The 18,675-nt window shown below is 40.1% G+C and overlaps 4 protein-coding genes across 4 annotated transcripts; 2 read left to right on the top strand and 2 right to left on the bottom strand.

Moving 5' to 3' along the window:
- Window positions 1-54: 54 nt before the first annotated feature.
- LOC138626447 (zinc-binding protein A33-like) lies at window positions 55-2,887 on the top strand. Its single transcript, XM_069708095.1, has 6 exons — window positions 55-444; window positions 882-977; window positions 1,154-1,384; window positions 2,039-2,061; window positions 2,143-2,261; window positions 2,337-2,887. The coding sequence occupies exons 1-6, from the start codon at window positions 55-57 to the stop codon at window positions 2,885-2,887; spliced, it is 1,410 nt and encodes a 469-aa protein (XP_069564196.1).
- A 135-nt stretch (window positions 2,888-3,022) lies between these two features.
- ighmbp2 (immunoglobulin mu DNA binding protein 2) lies at window positions 3,023-11,003 on the bottom strand. The gene is given in 16 exon segments (XM_069708285.1): window positions 3,023-3,315; window positions 4,192-4,392; window positions 4,394-5,307; window positions 5,407-5,530; window positions 6,217-6,311; window positions 6,403-6,521; window positions 6,612-6,794; window positions 7,287-7,461; window positions 7,551-7,698; window positions 7,801-8,001; window positions 8,122-8,285; window positions 8,387-8,484; window positions 8,569-8,764; window positions 8,850-9,019; window positions 9,727-9,809; window positions 10,866-11,003. Coding segments are annotated over 15 exon segments (3,063 nt in total). The 5' UTR covers window positions 9,804-9,809; window positions 10,866-11,003; the 3' UTR covers window positions 3,023-3,117.
- Window positions 11,004-11,093: 90 nt separating this feature from the next.
- On the top strand, window positions 11,094-16,536 carry chid1 (chitinase domain containing 1). Its single transcript, XM_069708286.1, has 12 exons — window positions 11,094-11,550; window positions 11,732-11,875; window positions 12,878-13,010; window positions 13,140-13,184; window positions 13,284-13,390; window positions 13,475-13,536; window positions 13,624-13,713; window positions 13,814-13,915; window positions 14,041-14,190; window positions 15,415-15,495; window positions 15,587-15,629; window positions 15,733-16,536. The coding sequence occupies exons 1-12, from the start codon at window positions 11,446-11,448 to the stop codon at window positions 15,829-15,831; spliced, it is 1,161 nt and encodes a 386-aa protein (XP_069564387.1). The 5' UTR covers window positions 11,094-11,445; the 3' UTR covers window positions 15,832-16,536.
- gatd1 (glutamine amidotransferase class 1 domain containing 1) lies at window positions 16,367-18,659 on the bottom strand. Its single transcript, XM_069708291.1, has 7 exons — window positions 18,514-18,659; window positions 18,294-18,370; window positions 17,328-17,433; window positions 17,127-17,234; window positions 16,950-17,041; window positions 16,764-16,857; window positions 16,367-16,676 (listed from the first exon to the last, which is right to left on the bottom strand). The coding sequence occupies exons 1-7, from the start codon at window positions 18,653-18,655 to the stop codon at window positions 16,561-16,563; spliced, it is 735 nt and encodes a 244-aa protein (XP_069564392.1). The 5' UTR covers window positions 18,656-18,659; the 3' UTR covers window positions 16,367-16,560.
- Between the last annotated feature and the right edge of the window lie 16 nt (window positions 18,660-18,675).

Genomic DNA, 18,675 nt, shown 5'->3' with positions numbered 1-18,675 from the left:
GAATGTGAAGGAAGTATTTCTCGTAACTTCACTTTACAGGAACACTTCGACCTGATGGCAGCGAATCTCTCTGCAGAGGACTTGCTTTGTCCTCAGTGCTCCGGGATTTATTGTCTTCCTGTTCTTTTGAAATGTGGCCACAATATTTGTAGAGTTTGTTTACACAAATTCTGGGAATGGAAAAGATGTCGAGAATGCCCTGTGTGTGGCTCTGTGTCTGTCCCCGGGAGGCCTCCCATCAATTTGGCACTAAAGATAGCTGCAGAGGAATATCAAACGCAAAGGTACACCAGCAAGAATCAAGAAGTTTGTTTCTTTCACAATGAGAAGCTGAAGATTTTTTGTAACAATGATGAAGAGCCAATCTGTCTCGTCTGCCAAGTGTCAAAACAGCATAAAGTGCATGAATGCTGCCCCGTAGAGGAAGCAGCTCATCAGAAGAAGGTACAGTAAAAATAGAAACTGGGGAAAAGAAATGCAGGCGTGGGGCTGTTGGTATACACACACACTACAAAACTAGAAAGACTGTATTTTTTGTAGTTTTTTAAAAGGAGTTTTCATCAGGGCTCTTTTTTCTCCCATTATTGATTAATGTTTTCTCAAATAATGATACATTTTTATATAGAGAATGGATTGCAGTGAGCATTTAGTAAATAATCCAAGTAAGATAGGAAAACACCCAGTTGCTCTGTCACATTAGACAGACGGACAGACAGACAGACAGACTCCAAGGTGGCATCTTCACAAATACTCAAAGGAACTTAGTTCACTGTGATCAAATAAAACACAGTAGAAAACTGCAAACAGGATAGTGGCTAATTAATTTTCTATCAATTTCAGTTCCAGATTTTAACTTGTGATTCTTTTTGTGTACATTTCAGGCAGAAGTTTCAGCCATGCTGGAGGCCTTGAGGAAAAAACTCAGACTACTGAACAAGACAAAGAAGCAGTGGGATGAAACAAAAACCTACATCCAGGTAAATCTTGTTGAGTCCTTCATGAGTTTTTCATTTAGCTCTATATGTACATGTCACCATTGATGGCCTTTTAATGCTGAATCTTAGAGTGAGGTATTAAATAGGCTACACTTCCGTCTCAGCACGACAAACATTTTTGTTTACTGCTATAAATAACCAGCTTCTCACCATTACAGACCCAAGCATATCAAAATGAGAAGGTAATTAAGGAGGAGTTTGAGAAGCTCCACCAGTTCCTCTGGGAGGAGCAAAACACCAGACTGAAGGTGCTCAAACGAGAAGAGGAAACAAAGATCCAGGTGATGTGTGAGAAGCTAGAAAACATCAAAGACCAGATTGAAACTCTATCGTCCACCATCAGTGATGTGGAAATGGCCCTCCGAGAAAAGGATCTACCATTTTTACAGGTACATTTACAACACAGTGTTCACTGATTATTTTCTCTGCAATTTTTTTGTTGTAAAATTACAAATTATTTCAATGGATATTTTTTATCACAGTCATCTCTTCTTTACGTCAAAATGTTTAGAAATGTAAAGCCCTCTAGCCGAGCTAAATGAAAACCATACAATGTTTAATGTATACAAGTATATTAGATATATCAAAAATAACCAGAAGAGTAAAATGGGAGGAAACTTAGGATGTTGAACATGACAAAAAACATTAAAACACAGAAGACCCTCCCACATGCTGACCCATATTTTCCCATATTAAAACACAGAAAAAGGTACAAAAAGTAAGTTTTAACCTAATTTTATTTAATATTGTTCAATCCTCTTGGTGTCAGTATAACTAAGCATATAAGAAAACAGTAGTGAGATTTAAAACATTTCTTTATGTTTATTTTAATTGTTGTCCCACAATCTCAACAGTAACATAAAGAGCTTACTGGTGTGTGTGTGTGTGTGTACATACAGTATACATGTGGTTTAAGAGCAGTCCACACATCACACTTTTCATCTATTTCAAATAAATGTGCACCTCCAATACATGTGATTTTTTTCTTGTGTAGTATTTAAATTTGTTTTTATTTTCTCCCTCCCTCCCCTTAACTTAAAAAGGACTACAAGCAGACAAAGAAAAGGTATGTATAAGCCACTACCTGCTAAAATCAGCACAAACTGTCTCCATAAGACAATCTTGTAATTGTTTCAACATGTTTCAGAGTCAAATGCAACGTTCAAGAGCCGGAGTGTGTCAGAGATATTCTGATAAATTCTGCAAAGCACCTGGGATCACTTAAGTATGGAATCTGGAAGAAAATAGCCAACGCTGTCAAATATGGTGGGTGAACAGTTGACTGTAAATTAAAGTTTACTGTAGTTATATTTTCAATCTACTGAACTATATATTTTCCAGTTCCGGTCACTCTGGATCCAAACACTGCCCAGTCCAACTTAAAATTTTCTGAGGAGTTGACCTGCGTGCGGTACAGCACGAAACTTCCCGTACCTGACAACCCTGAACGCTGCACCAGCCGTGTGTGTGTGCTGGGAGCCGACGGTTTTACGTCTGGAAAGCACAGCTGGACCGTGGAGGTGGGCCAAGGCAAAGACTGGCACATCGGAGTGGCCCGAGAGTCCATCAAGAGAAAGAGTACAATCTTTCTCAACCCCACTGAGGGTTTCTGGGTAATTGGCCTGTGCAATGGAGACTCATTCTGGGCTCAGACGTCACCTCGCACCAAGCTCGTGATGAAGCAGAAGCCTGACACGATTACCGTCGCGCTGGACTATGAAAAAGGAAAGGTCGTTTTCACCAACGCTGCTGATTTAACAGCGATACACACGTTCAAAGACAGATTCACAGAGAGGATTTTCCCCTTCTTCTCTCCTGGATTGTATGAAGACGGGAAAAACTCAACCCCACTGACAATCTGTCCTCTGACAATAAAAGTGGATGTAGAATAGACTCGAGAACAGAAGACACATCTCTCTAGAGGGAGAGCAGATGTTCTGTTTTATAGATACAAGTTTGATTTAATGAATCCCATGTTTCACACAAGAAATTCAGCCGGAAATTATACAAAACCACACTGCATCCAGTGAAGGTCACAGCACGTTTAATCACAGGACTATAAACATTTGAACTGTATCATCTTTTTCAGAACAAAGTCCTCAGATTTATTAATTTGATGACATTAGCTGTCCTTCTCCTTGTTTTTTGGTTTCCTCTGAGATGACATGTCTTTAAGTCTAGAGTCCAGTTTTCTTTGCAGATAGGCTTTCTTATTTGGGTCCATGGATTTGTCTTTCTTCCCACTGCCAGCGTAAAGAACACCCTCTTTGCTTATTCTCATCCGAGCGTGAGACTTGGCTTTATCGCCGCAGCCATGAACCTAAAAAGCGTTACCGACATGACAATTAGAATTTTTGGAAAAACACAAACAAGTTAAAATACTCTCCTGGTGTCATCCATATATATATATATATATATATATATATATATTTTTTTTTTAGCAGCAAATGTATCATCATTTCTGGTAAATCACACCAACATAGCTTAAACACAGCCACAGTACCACGCCAAAGCATCCAACATCCCCGCCAGTCCACCGGAGGACATCGGGTCTTCAGCGTGAAAAGTAGGCACACATCACATTACGTAATTTGACAAAGTGAAAAACTGTTAAGGTCCATGTGGTCATGTAGACAGGCCAAAAGGGGTTGGATGGATAAAACAGTAAACCTTGATCCAAGAGTCCGGGGTTCAAGTCCTCGAGAGAGTAACTCTTTCAAAGTTTAAAACTTTTACCTAACCAAGTACTTTTTGTTTTCCTAAACCACATTGTTTTTTAGGCCTATGCAAGGTCGCCATGTGTTACCAGACCCCAATATATATAGTGTCAATATAGTGTGAATATATAGGTCTGTGTACACTCTGTAAGGAATCAGTTGAAGTCGTTGCATCCAACTGGGTGTAGACGTTGGATTCATTTTGAAACTATTGGAGCAGCCTTTAACTAATCCATATGCGCCGAAACGGACTGAAACTCCACCACCGCTCAACTACATTTAGAAAAGAAATGTCCAACTTCAACGTCCTTGCACTTAACCACCTACATCGGTCCGCCCTACTGACCTAATGTGAAAAGTGACACTGACATACTGCCCTCTAGTGGACAGGTGGATGTGTTACATGCTTTGGTGTGATACCAGGATAAAGAAAACCACAACGCAAACCGAACAGTGCTTGGTTGGGGTCGCCCTCTTACCTCTGGTATATGATGGCTGAGACAGTACTGCCTGTTGCAGAACTGGCAAAGCTGTCCGAGTGTAAGTAGAGACACTTTACACTTGACAAAACTACAAATACTGTCAGCCTTCATGACAGCGCTGATGAGTGTGTCAAAGTCATCATCAGGAGCCGCGGCAGCAGCGATGTCGCAGGCGCCACCCTTGATTCGGTTCTTTTCTGGAACAAAAATGATGCAGAGTAAATCTGTTAAATCCAGAAGATGCATTAGAAGACACTTTCAGATGTGTCTTTCGGAATGTTTTTATTAGAGGTTTCGGATGCAAACCTTTGGCCTTCTTTGACTGCTGCGCCTGAGCTGGAGGATTGTTGTGTATTTTTTTTTTTTGAGAGTTCTCCTCCCGTTTCAGCTGCTCCCTCTTCATTCTCTCCAAATGTAAATTTTTCAGGTCTAATGAAGGTTGACACACTGGCTCAGTTCGGGGTTTCGGGGCCGTTTCCTCTTCTTTGGCTTCTTCTTGTTCTTGTTCTTCTTGTGTCGGTTCCTCAGCTCCTGTTGACTCCAGGGACCTGGAGACCGTGATGCACCTGTTGCTCCCCTCCCCTTTGCTCTCGTGAACGAGGCCCAGCTCCTCAGCGATCTGATGCACCAGCAGGCGGTCATGAGAGTTAAAAGATGAAGGAAACTGTAGATCACGCTGACTGAAGTTCTTCATGAAGCTCTCCAACTGCTCTCTGATCTCAGCGCATCTTTTCTTGTTCAGCTCGTGCTCCGTCAGTGCTGACGTGCCGAACTTCGCGTGATTCTCTGAACCAGCTGTATTTTCCTTACTGGATTTCTTTTTTCCTTGCTTCACCTTACTGGAGGGCTGATCTCTGACCTTCTGTCTGGTAGATGTGGAGGAGCTGGCAGTCTTTGTGTCTTTGGGGTCGCGGGTGTAGTTCTGTGGCACGATATCTCGAATGTACTCGAATGCTGTTTTGACCTCACCAAACTTGGTCATGTGGTTGATGAGGGATTTAAGGAAAGCGTGATTCTGAACGGTCTGTGTGTCACACACTACAGCGATGTGGCGTCTGGCACGTGTCACAGCAACATTTATCCTTCTGTCCTCTGCCAGAAATCCAACTTCACCTATAATAAAGGAATTGACAAACATGTTTGTCAAGTAAATGAATGCAGCTAATGTTCATGATGTGACGGAATCAAAAGGACTCCACACTCAGAAATGACCTTTTCTGTTGGACCGAACCAACGACAGCACAACGGCTTCCTTTTCTCTGCCCTGAAATCCATCCACAGACTTGATCTCCAGCTCTGGATGTCTGGAAGACAGTTTCTGACGCAGAAGATCGACCTTAAAGGAAATAAAAACATAAAAACTATATCATTCAATTATTTTCAGACATTTTTTATTTTTAAGGTTTGGGTGATAATTTTGATCTAAATGATAGTTTGGATATTTTTTTTTTTTTAAACATTGAGAAAGTTTTACATTATTACAATGAGTTCAGATATATTCTAAAATACAATTACTCAAAACTAGACCTGCAACAATAGGTCAGCTGATCATAAAACGTGTTTTTTTTAATGATTGTTTAATTTTCAGTCAGTGTTATGTAAAAATATTCAGCATTATATTATTCCAGCTTGTAATTTTTCATGTTTTGCAACAATTTTCAGTCTCACATGACACTAAGATCAGTATTTTTCATATTCTGGGCTGTTCGATTTACTTTTTTCTTTGACATTTTGGAAACAAATACATTAACTGAAAATGGAAATAATTGTTCATTGTAGCCAAATCTCTGCACCTATCAACTATTGATCTGACGATGATTTGCCCCTGGGGACAACGACCAATATGTCAGGTGTTTGGGAGCTAGCAGATATCCAAGCCAAAACTTCCTCTATGTGCTGGTCATGAGAAACTAAAAGACTTTCGGTACCCAAATCTTTTCCTGCTGCCAACAGGTGCTGTTTTCTTATACACATATCTGTTTATAGATATTAGTTGCAGACCGACTCAGATCTGTGACTTACTTGTAGATTGTACGGAGCAATGACAGCTATGTCTTTTGCTTTCACTCCAGCTTCAGTCAAGGCCTTTATGTGCAGTTCAACAATGTCGACCTCACCTGAGGAAACAGTAAACATAGGGTTAAATCTTACACCACACAGATGGTAAAAACCTTCTGGTATCTTTTAAAATAAAAAAAATGTTTTAACCTTGATTGCCTTTGGACTGCTCATCTGCGACCTCCATCTCACTCAGACCGCACCCTGCTGTGTCAATAAGGAGAAGAGGTGTGCTGGTCTCTTCGACACACGTGACTCCTGCTAGATCTCTGTTTGGATCAACATTTTTATATTTTAATTTAAAGAGTTATCCTTCACTGAAACACAAATACATTTTCTGTAACCGAGTGGATTCTCACTTTAATAAATGTCCCTCCACAGAGCTGTGAGCGGTTAGTCTTCCCTGGTACATCTCTTTGGAGGCCCACTCCATGATGGCGCTGTTCATGCGGTACTGAACTGTTAGCATACGGACCACTGAGTCTCCGTACATCTGGATAAGTCTCTCCATAAGACTCAGAGACAAGCCTTTTGAAGCAGCCCTGTATGGGGAACATAGGAAAGCGAAATGCCTCATGTAACAAGATGTTTTAAAGTTAGCTTTTTCCTGTGACTGATTTGACAGAATTGATATCACTTACATGAAAAAAAAAAAACAACAACAGCCAGTTGTAGTGGTCACATGAGTGACAGGTTACATTACATTACATAACATTTCATTTAGCTGACGCTTTTATCCAAAGCGACTTACAATAAGTGCATTTCAACCATGAGGGTACACAACCCAGAACAACGGGCTATTGTTTAATGAAGGAAATTTAAAAAACTGCGAACCTGTCCTTCAAGCTCGAGTGTTGCTTATTAAGTGATAATGATGTAAGAATGTAGAAAAATGCTTCGGAGTTATTGTTCTAAAGTAAACATTTCAGCTAGAGAAATTTTTTTTATGACAATATCTAAAATATAAAACAAATATGAAATCTTGAATGTTACTTGTGCATGAATGCATAAAAAGAGGAAAACGTGTATTTTACTTTTGTGATTTGATAGTCGGTGGCAGCTGCTTGTAGTCTCCAGCCAGAATGCACTTGCGCGCTCTGAGCAAGGCAATCCAGCAGCTGCTCTCCAGGGCCTGAGCACACTCGTCTATCACCACCCAATCAAAATGATCTGCAGGCAGGAGCTTCAGAGGGCCGTCATTACAAGCACCTGCAGACACAGACGAGCGCTCTCTGAAGGCCTTTCGTCACCACCGCTGCTACTCAATGACATTTCCTTCACTTGAGGACATGACTGACCTGTGTTGGTTGACATCACCACATCGGCACTTTTCAGGATCTGCGCGATGGCTGTTGCCTCCCTGTTTTTCAGCTCTTTCCTCAGCTCCGCTATTTCTCGTCTGAAGTTCACCCGCTCTCCTTTTTCCTTCATCTTCTTTATTCCCAGCTTGGAAAAAAAAATCCATTAATAAATACACAACCTGTCACAATTCATTTACGATGGCACTCGACTGGACGCCAGTGGGAGCACACACACCAAAATACTCACGAAAGCTTTATCAATGTCTTTACGGATGTCAGCTATGATGTTTGCATTGTCACTCTGAGCGAGGATGGCGTCCAGAGAGTGTTTCTGTATGGACTCCAGCAGTCTGGCAGGGTGACCCAGCCTCAGGACCTTGGCCTTGCATCGGGCTAACCTCTCCACTAAATTATCCACAGCCACGTTTGAGGGTGCACAGCACAGCACCTGCGCAGCCACAAGAGCCCAATTATCAAAAGGATCCTATCTGACTGAGATGCTGCAGTGACGAATGCAACAAGATACAAAAATATTTTCATATACAGGAATTAATTCAGCTTTCTCCACCTTCTGGCCTTGTTTGACAGCTTGCAGGATTATCTCCACCACAGTGGTGGTTTTCCCAGTGCCTGGCGGTCCATGAATCACTGCCAGTTCTCTCTGTGAAAGCCCAAAGGAAACGGCTTCTCTCTGGGAGTCATCTAGGTTTGAGTTCACGTATTTAATCTCATCTGATGAAACAAAACAGAAACACAAAGAATAAATCTACGTGAATTCACAGAAAAACCAGACGGATCGTTTTCGATAGGATATGTTTCAAAGCTTTACTCACTTGGCTGTGAGTGAGAAGAAGGTTTTGAATCTCCGAAAAGAACATTTATCAAACTGGCCGCTGGTCCATTGCTGTATCCATTTAATGTATTCAAGGCACTATGATCACAAAACACACGGTGAAAATAAAGATGTTTGGCGATGTCATTATTTACACGCTCTGTGATATTTCAGATTACTCACTGTTTCATTCGTTTGTAGGTGACGTCATTTGCCAACTTCAGGAGGTTGTGAAGAGCATCTGTATCAAAACTGAGCCCATCCTTCAAATCGTCAAAGGCCACACTCACAGACACTTGGCTGACCCTCGTCACTATCCCTGTGCTGATCTGTGAGGCTGCAGTGCATCCAGCGGTGTCATACAAACCAATGATGTCACCTGGAACAAAAGAAAAAGATCTCACAATAAGCAAAGCATGAAAAGTCTCAAAAAACAGAGATGCTTTTTTTTCTCTCCATCTCACCAGGTCCAAAGTTGTTGCTTGGCAGAGATAAGAAACCCAGATGCTTTCTCGGCTCGAAGACAACAACTGTACGACCGTACAGGCCAGTGGACTGACTTCCTATCTGCAGTTTCAGCAGGCAAACTCCTTTGTTTTGAAGATCCTTGAGAGAAATGTTCTCCTTCCAAATCCTGGGAGCACACAAATGTAGTGCTGTGTATTGGCAAGAATCCAGCAATTTTAAATATCCACAATCACATTCCTCCAAGTCAACATTATGTTCTTACTAGTAGAAATTACATTTCAAGATGTCTACAACTCTGATTAAACAAGCCAAAACATATTTAATAACTTAAAGTGAAAGTGACAATTATGTAATGCAGATACATTTTTGATATCGAGGATGAACTGTATTCTGAAAATGAAACTGAGTATCTGAAATTGAAAGCCCAATACAAAAGTGATGTAATTTGTCCTCAGCAGAAGGAGGGATATTTTGATGAGGAGGAACTGGATTATGGATTTCTGTATTTCTCCACTCCGGCCACTAAAAAGATAAAAACGCTTTCCTTCATTTCCAACCTTTGATAAAATATAGGTTAACTTTACTTGGGCTTGATCACAGGACCTGCATTACAAACTCTGAGAGTAGCGTTTGACTGTGGCCATTTACCAGCACGGACGGTCTTACACTATCAAGTGGCGTTGTGGGAAATGTCGAACCCCGTGTGTTTGGAGCCTGACCAACACCAGAGGGTGAAACTCACAATATTTCTGCCTCTGCCACTTTGTTTTTCAGCACTCTTCTATTCATTTGTCTCCTCCAAAGTCCACTAAACAAACCCACCGGAGTGCTCTTTGTCAGATAGAATCACAGTCGGGATGTTCATTTACATACCTGGTCTCCTCTATTTCAGCTTCCCGCTCCTCCTGTAGAAGCTCCAGTGTGTTGAACACAAATTTCTCCACTGCCATCGTTGACTAAAACCAAAACCAAAACAACAAAACAATACATCTTCCTTTCATCTATAGACAGCATACAAACACATTTTAATGCTTCACACATACCAGGTTATTCCATGTTGTGAAGGGCTCATTGCATAGGTAGAATCAGTCTCAATCAAAACTGTAAAATGTAAGTCTCCTTCAAAACAATCCAAGACACTGTAGGGTTTGTGCGAGAGTAAATGCCTTGTTTTAAGCATTTAAAATGCCCAATATAAATAAAATATTCCACCCATGTAATGAACATTTCACAAGATGGAAGGAGCTCAACACAACTGAAGTAAGATCACCTGAATATGACCAGCACAAAGACCCAGCCGCACTTTTACTCCACAAATCAAGTTAGATCTAATTGATAAACCTGATGGTGTGATTGATGAATTGGCAAAATCACTCATTATTGACGGACTGTAACCAGGAACACTTATTCAAGTGCAATACTTCTGAGGTGCTTCTATGGTCCAAGTAAAACAAATGTGTACAACTTTCAATGTTCCCCAAACATACAACGCACAATATCTGGATACCACTGAAAGTAATATAAATGTTATTTTATACTTTGTACTACAACTCGCAGGTAATTTGTTTAGTTTTTTTGGCCTATTTATTGGTTTGTGGTAAAAAAAAAAAAAAAATCGATCGATTTAAAATTGCAAATGAAGTCACAACATAAACTCCTGCATACACAGTAATAATAATAATAATAATCAATTTGTATAACATTACACTGGGATAATGTTGTCTTTGAATTTAAGTGGAGTAGTTTTACATTGTGGTTTTGGTTCCTTTAATCCTAAACGCGTCTGAATCCAACAGCCCAGACATATTCCACTATGCTGAGTCATGTTATGGAGCTCCTGCCCTTCATGCATTAATATTACTTTCGCCTGTAGTTCGCCATTTCTCATGAGACAATACGAGCAGGCTGCATCTTAGTGGTTCAAATGTACCTTAAAGCTTTTACGCTGTCATGTCAGCGAACACCACAGCACTCCGTTTACTTTAGCTGTAGTTGGAGAGAGAGACACTCACCCAGTTACAGTCTTCAGGTCTCTGAAGAGACACCGACAGAGCAGAGGACACGAAACCATAAGAGACGATTTGGTTAAATAATTTGGTAATATCTTCTATGGCTTTACAGCAGCGGGGCTGTCTTCTTTGTTTGCGCTCCAACTGGTTTAACAAATTCGCCACACTGCCACCTGTCTGCTCAGCTGACCTCTCGCCGCTCAATCGCACGACTTTTATTTTGAAAACCCCCCCAAACACGGAAGTTGCCCAGACGCTTCAGAAACACGTTGATCTAAGTTGTCAGTCAAAAAGACACAAACCGTCCGGCAGTCAGAGCTACGTCCTTTTTTTTTTTTCTTCATCATAAATCCAGGTAATGTGTTTTAGGAGCATGAACCAGGGCGTGTCGGATCGTTGCTCTGTATGATTCAGTCTTCCGGAGGATATGCTGGTTTTTAATCTGCTTTATCTCTGTCAGGAAGGAAGCGCTGCAAACCTGCAGAGCTGAGCTAGCCCTTTTTTTTTTTTTTTTTTTAATTAATTTTTTTTTTTGTATTATTATTTAACTGCTCCTTTTTTAACTGGCTTTTCTTTTTTGGAAATGAGAGCGACGTTTGTGTTGCTGCATGTCATCTCATGCTGCTGGCTGGTTGGTGCCACACTTTCAAAAACTGATGCAAAGAAGTCGCATAAAGCTGAGGCTGAGGTGAGTAACTCCAGGTCTTCACCTGCAAATTGAGCTGTGCTTGCTGTCAGGTCATACAAAGTCTTCCTGTGTTTGCCAGCTGAATTTACCAGAATTCTCCAGAATCGGGGAAAAGGTCCTTATCCTCCGTGGATTTGTCACTGATATGGGCTCCTTTTTCTCTTTTGATCTCACCGTTCAGACATCTCCAGCTGAATTAGCTGTGTTGGAGAGAGGCCTTGTTGTGTCAGATCTTAACTGGAAAGACATAGTGAAGGAGGAAAAGAGGCACTGTGCTCACATCAAGAGGACATTTCCAGGACCAGTGCTGGGATATGTCACACCTGTAAGTCTGAAGTCCAGTCACCAACATATCCACACTCTCCTCTGCTGCTGTATAACACACTTGTTATCACAGCATTAAATTATACGTTCAGATTCTTGTAAGTGTGCAAATATGCATTGAAAAGGTCACATTTTCAAATCGATTTTTAAATTGTTGTGTTTATTTATGAATTCATTAAAAAATTAAATGATGTACTTTATGTTGTGTTTGTAAATCTGTTTCTAATTAGAATTTATTGATGTATTAATATTTCATTTGTAAATTATTTTTATAATTGCTCCTTTTATTGTCCATTTAAATATCAAACAATGAATTACTTTGATATTTAGTCTATTTATTTATAGATTCATAAATTAATTTGCAAATAACATTTATTAATGCCCAAATTGCTTGATTACTATTTCAGTGACTCTTGTGTTCCTCCATTGTCTTCTAGTCTTTAATTAATAAAGCTCCGTCTTTTAATGTTTCATAAATGCATTTTTGCAAAGTAACATTAAGAGATAATATCATACTAAATATATTATATTTGCCAGAGTTGAAGCTATTGATAAATCAATTGGCTGAAAATTCATCACCAACGGTTTTATAATCAGTTCATCATTCAGCTCCTTTTCAAGCACAGGTGTTGAGCATTTCCTGCTTCCAGGTTCTCCATTGCGAAGATTTATTGGTTTTCCTTGATAGTAAAAATTTAAATCTGTGAGTTTTAAACTGGCACTTTTTCACAATCCGACAAAAGGTCGGGAAAAAAATAATACTGCCAATAACAACAATACTTATAATAATTAGCAGCTTGACATGAAAGTAATCAATCATTAGTTGCAACCCTGACCTCATCCAGTGCCCCCCCATCTCTTACCCTGGATGATGGAGACACGTCTGACAGTTGCAGGCAGTGACTACTTCAACATGCATTTGGGAATGTAAGAAAGGCGATTCTTTGTTTTATGTATGTTTTGACACAGTATCTGAATCACGTCTGATACTCTCATCCTGCAGTGGAACTCCCACGGCTATGACATTGCCAAGATGTTTGGCCCTAAACTGACGTCATTGTCTCCGGTGTGGCTTCAGCTGCGCCGACGAGGACCTGAAACCTTTGACGTCACGGGACTCCACGATCATGACCCAGGTAGACGATTCACATCACTGACAGTCAAAAGTCTCCTTTTTTTTTTTTTTTTTTTACTTTATCTCTTATTAAAGTGTCACCAAACGTGAGATACACATGAGGTAAAAGGATCTTTTTTTGTCTTTCCAGGTTGGGTCAAAGCTGTACGCAAGTCTAACAAAAAAGTCAGGATGGGTGAGAAGATCTCGTCCTCACTGTTCACAAGTCAACGCAGATCTATAAATGTGGGTCAGTGCAAGTGGCTTCAAATAAGACTTTTTTTTTCACCCTTAGTGCCTCGGCTGTTGTTTGATGGCTGGTCCTACCAGGACTACATGAGCGTGCTGGGAAGTGAAGATGAAATTGAGGAGCTTGGAAGTGAGCTGGTGGATGTTGCAAAGGTACTGAGGCGATGTGATTGTTTTTAATTCCCTCAAAATGTTGCTGTGTTTGTTCTGTCTAATGTGAATGCTGTGGCCCTGCAGACTGAAGGTTTTGATGGCTTTACCTTGGAGGTGTGGAGCCAGCTGGGAGGCAACAAGAGAAAGTAAGTTATTCTATTGACTGACCAATATTTCAAGCTCTAACATTTTTTCTTGATCTGAGATTAATATATATAATCTTTTTCATATAGGGAACTGGTTCATTTGGTGAAACACATATGTGAGACTTTGAAAGCTAAAAGATTAGACTGCATTCTTGTTATCCCACCTGCTGTGACAAGGTGAATGAAATTATTTCGCATTCAGCAAAAACAAATGTGAAACAATCACTGTGATTGGAGCTGATTTTTTTTTTTAAACTATATTTTCTATCATTATCAGCACAGGGCAGCCAGGGATGTTTGGCAGGGAGGAATTTGAGCAGTTGGCCCCTGCGGTCGATGGATTCAGCCTCATGACGTATGATTACTCCAGCGGTGCCAGGTGAGAGCACAGGATCCAGTGACTCATATATTTGAGGTAGAAATGGAAATGACTGACAGCTACAAGGAGATTCACATCATGAATGACAAGTTATATGCTCTTTTATTCATTTGATTTTTCAACAGACCAGGCCCGAGCTCTCCTCTGCCCTGGGTGAGAGACTGTGTTCTCCAGCTTGCACCCAACACTCAGTGGAGGCAAAAGATCCTACTTGGACTCAATTTGTATGGTCTTGATTTTGCGAGCCAGGGAACAGAGCCAATCATGGGGGGGAGGTAAGATAATACTGTGACTATTACTAAAACACTTTCTCACATTTTAGCAGTTACAGTGACACATATTTAAAAGAGAAGTCTACTAATTCAGCATTGTCCTCCTGAAACGTTGTTGGACTCACAGTGGACGGTTTAAATAATTATTTAAAATGATGCTGCAGAGCCAGAGACATCAGCTGTGTCGACAGCAATCTGTCCCTTGTTCACTTATTCACTGCTTCCAGTATTCAATAGTTTACTTTATTTTTGCATCAGTAAATTATATTGCATTTTTGACTTGTTGGCAAAAAGTAGTGTACATGCATCAGACACTTTTTTTTGTTCCAATGTTTTGGTCCACAGTTGAAGTGAATAAAATAGGATACTCAGAATTGTGACACTGAGAAAATGGCAGTAAATACGGAGCACTACATAGGGAGTGGTTTAAGACAAACAGCCACAAACTCTTCTTCCTTGTCAAAACTTGGCGCTCACATTTCCCTTAATTCAAATCGACCACCACTCCAGTCTGGGATTCAAGTGCTAGTGACAGCTCAAGATCCCAGACTCGAGCAAAGATAAGAAGTGGGCCATGGAGGGCAGGTATATCCATTTATTTTTAACTCCACACACACAGATTTTTTTTTTTTGCCTTCAGCTTAAAGGCTGATGTGCTTTGTAATTTTGGAGATTTTTTTGCAAAACTTAATTAACGAAGAGTATTATTCATAAGGTATTTGCTAAACATGGTTTTTTTTTAAATTTTAGCTGGAAATTAACTCATTGCCACCCCTTTAAAGTTTCTGTAAACTTTCAAATCAAAGTATTTTTCTTAAACATAAAATATTTGTGACCAAATAAACAATCAAAGTAAAAGTTTTATTTAAAAAAAACAAAAAAACTCCTTGCTTGGGGTTTGTTTTGATGAGATTTTAGTGACAGTGGCCACAACAACCCTACAACTGTTATCAGGTATATACTGTATATATTCAAATATTGCTTATCTCTGATTTGTGCTGAGAAGTATGTGACATCACCTTTTTTTTTTTTTTTTTTAATCAGAAAAGCTCCACCCTTATAAAACTAAAAGGAAAAAACACATGCACATTTTTTTTTTAAATAACTAAAGCTTTTGTGACTTTGGAAGAAAAGAGTTTATAGTAAGAAGCAGAGAGAATTCACAGTAAAATGCTGATTGAGAGGTTTGTTAAGCTTTTAACACTTGACACTTGTGATTTCCTGCAGGTACATAGAGATTTTGCGAGAACACAGGCCAAAACTTCTCTGGGATGAATATTCTGCAGAACATTATTTCAGCTACAAGAGGTACTGATTTAGTAACAGTACCAACAAAATATGGCTTAAAAACTCACAGGACCATCTCTTAACAAGATCTTTTTCTTCCCTTTCATGTCAGGAACAATGCAGTGAAGCATGTGGTGTACTATCCATCACTAAAGGTAACACTCTTCACTTTTTGAGTTGCTTTGAAAAAAAATAGGAGCAACATTAATTATGTATACAGCAATGTATGGATTTTACAATATTTTAACTATTTTACAGTCGATCTACCTGCGGGTCTCCTTGGCGACTGAGCTGGGAACAGGAATTTCCTTGTGGGAATTGGGACAAGGACTGGATTATTTCTATGATCTCCTATGAGAGCTGCACTTGTTGGTGAAGACTGTGGATCTTGGGATTCTCAGCACTCATATCGTTTTTCTTGTTCACTGAACTTGGTGCTGTATGTTGGTATTTTTTTATTTCTCTCTGAACAGAAATGAACTCTGAAATGAGCCACTGACAGGATTCAGTTTTATGCTCAACTTGTTTCAGGGTCGGAAAAGTGTTGAGAAATGTTGACTGCGTGAATTAAACCGAGGTTTATTCATTTAAAAGGTGTGTGCATCAAATAATATGTACTTCAGGATGTTTTATTTCTTTTCATTGATATTGTGAAAAAAATTGTACAGTTCAACCAGAGAGCAGTAACACATTTGCATTCAACAACAGGAGGTGCATGATCATCAATATGTATAAAGTTTAAATGAAAGGGTTTATTTTTGTTGGGAGGCCTTCAGAGAGCTGCAGCATCTCATTGGTCCAGAGCCACAAATCATTTCTGTTACTTACTTATCCATCATCCAGAATGCGCTCTTACAAAGTTTTTTCTTTTGTTAATATTCAAATCAAGACATTAGATTGTGTGGCTTTTAATAGGTTTCAAGTTACAGCATTTACAAGTAATGAAGTTGTATTTTAACTTTTGCCAACCGTCTGATCTGACCTAGCATCTTTCAATATTTGTTTAAGATCCATGTTTGTTTACTTACATTGATATAAATGTGGGACAGCTAAACTGTTGAATTTGAGTGCTCCTGGTGTCTCTTTTTATTTGGCATTACAGAGCAGGATTAGATTATTTACAGCAAGTGAGGTGGACTGCATATTCTGTCCAGTTATCAGGTGTCTGTCGACGACTACGTGCACGGCATCTTCTTGGCTCGCTGGAAAACACAAGAGATGGTCTTAGAAACGATGATAAAGTATTTTACTGATGCCATGTACTGTACGTGTTCTGCAGGTCAGCTCACCTGTGTATGATCCACCAGTGTCTTTTACAAAGTCTTCTACAATCAACGGCAGGTTGGCAAAGTCAGGCCTCCGCACCAGTTCAAACACTGATGGCTTTAAAGAAAAACAGTGAATTTAGTGAACAAATAGTACAGGATGAATATATTCGGGTGTATCCCCCTCATGAGTTCAAAAATAACACTGACCCCTGTTAGGCTGTAGCCATTGAAAATCCACCTCTGTCCTTCAGTGGCACAACACAGCCCTGACACCCCCTGTCCCACTGCACACACAGGCTCTGCACAGAGAGGAACAATCAGCATGTATCTGCTGTTACAAAAGTCCGATTACAAACTGACCGCTTACAAAATGAGCCCACTCACTCTGTTGAGAGATGAAGTGTGTGAGAATGCGGTGCAGAGAGCCGCTGTGTGCCATGTCATTCGGCGCTCCAGGGCAGTCCGGGATGAGCAGCGCCTGGTACCGGGCACCTTGAGAGGGTCATCATGACGTAACTGAGCAGAGTCCAACAGACAGCAACACACACGAAAACAGCAAAATGACCCCGACATGAATATTCTCACCATCTATAGATTCTAGTTTGGCCGGTGTCGCGTAGGGTTTCACATTAAAGTCCTGCACCCATCTCGCTGTGCTTTCATCAACTCCAACAAAGTCTATGGGCTTCCCCTGCAATTCAAAGAAACACGTTGGTACGGAGAAACGTGATGTAGTGCCGAGGTCACACTGTTGACTACGCCAGGAGAAAATATACACAAGGGTTACTATTTTGAAGAATTTGGTTGCATCCAATGGTTGCATCCTAAAATGCATATCCATGATCTCACAGATGTCTGCAGTCTAGCTGAAATGATGAAATATCTACTCGTGGATCCACCTTCTTTGAAATATTCTTCCTCTTTTTATTCAGTATTGGAAATAATTACTGGTTATATTCCTGGCAAACATTATCCATCTGGGGTTCTGACAATTTGAGCTGCTGTCAACATGATCCAGCTCCTGGAGGAGAAGTGGTTTATGTCATTGTACATTTAATATCTCTCAATTTTGGACCTTGGATTTTATGAGACATTTAGACATTTTTCAGTAACATAACCATTAGAGGGAGCTTTAGTGATGTGTAAATAAGAAGCCTTCCATGCACGTACAGTGACAACAGACTTCATAGTGACTTCTTGTGTCCAGCAATTAAAGTTTTGAAATGAAATATATTTGCTTTCTTATATATATATAGAAGATTTTTCAGGTTTTTTTTTTTTCATTTTCGTCCCACCAAACGGAGAGACATCTCACTTTAAACTTTTAACCCTCACTTTAAAGCTTTGTACTCCGCCGGTGGGACTACAGACATCCGTGAGTTTAGAGGCAGTTTTAAGGTTTTTAAAAAAAAAATTTTTTTTAATTATTTTCCTGTGCTGTTGCCATGGATACCGCTACGTAACCGAGTCACGGAGTAGCGTGCTGAGGTCACGCACACAGAAGTTAGCGCTCACTGCTGTTAGTATTTTTTCAGGTAGAAAGAGTCTTACCCCAGGTGTGGCTGTCTGGAGGTTAAACGCAGAGCTACAAAGACTGAAGGACTGATGAAAAGACTTTGCTGACACCCCTGAATGAACAAAACACGTCACTTTAAACGCTTACAAGTGATGCTGTTTGGACAGCCAACAGGCAAATGAACGATTGAATGCAGAACAACGAGGCTGTTACAGAACAATAAATAAAATAAAAAAAACACACGAATGTACCGACCTTGAGGAGAAGCACTTGCCACTATCAAACAGGTTGGTTTTGCAGACATTTCAATCGCCTTTGGCTTGAAATCAACGAGAAAATATTTGTGGGAGAAACGACGCGAGTGCGAGGAGGAAGTACTGTCAGGTGCCAACAACATCCGCGTAAATAATTTCAAAA

Source organism: Brachyistius frenatus, unplaced genomic scaffold, assembly GCF_029030835.1.
Source record: "Brachyistius frenatus isolate BFR_SWC_R1_liver_20210118 unplaced genomic scaffold, ASM2903083v1 Contig_74, whole genome shotgun sequence".
Taxonomy (NCBI): domain Eukaryota; kingdom Metazoa; phylum Chordata; class Actinopteri; family Embiotocidae; genus Brachyistius; species Brachyistius frenatus.
This window is presented reverse-complemented; position numbering and strand designations above follow the sequence as displayed.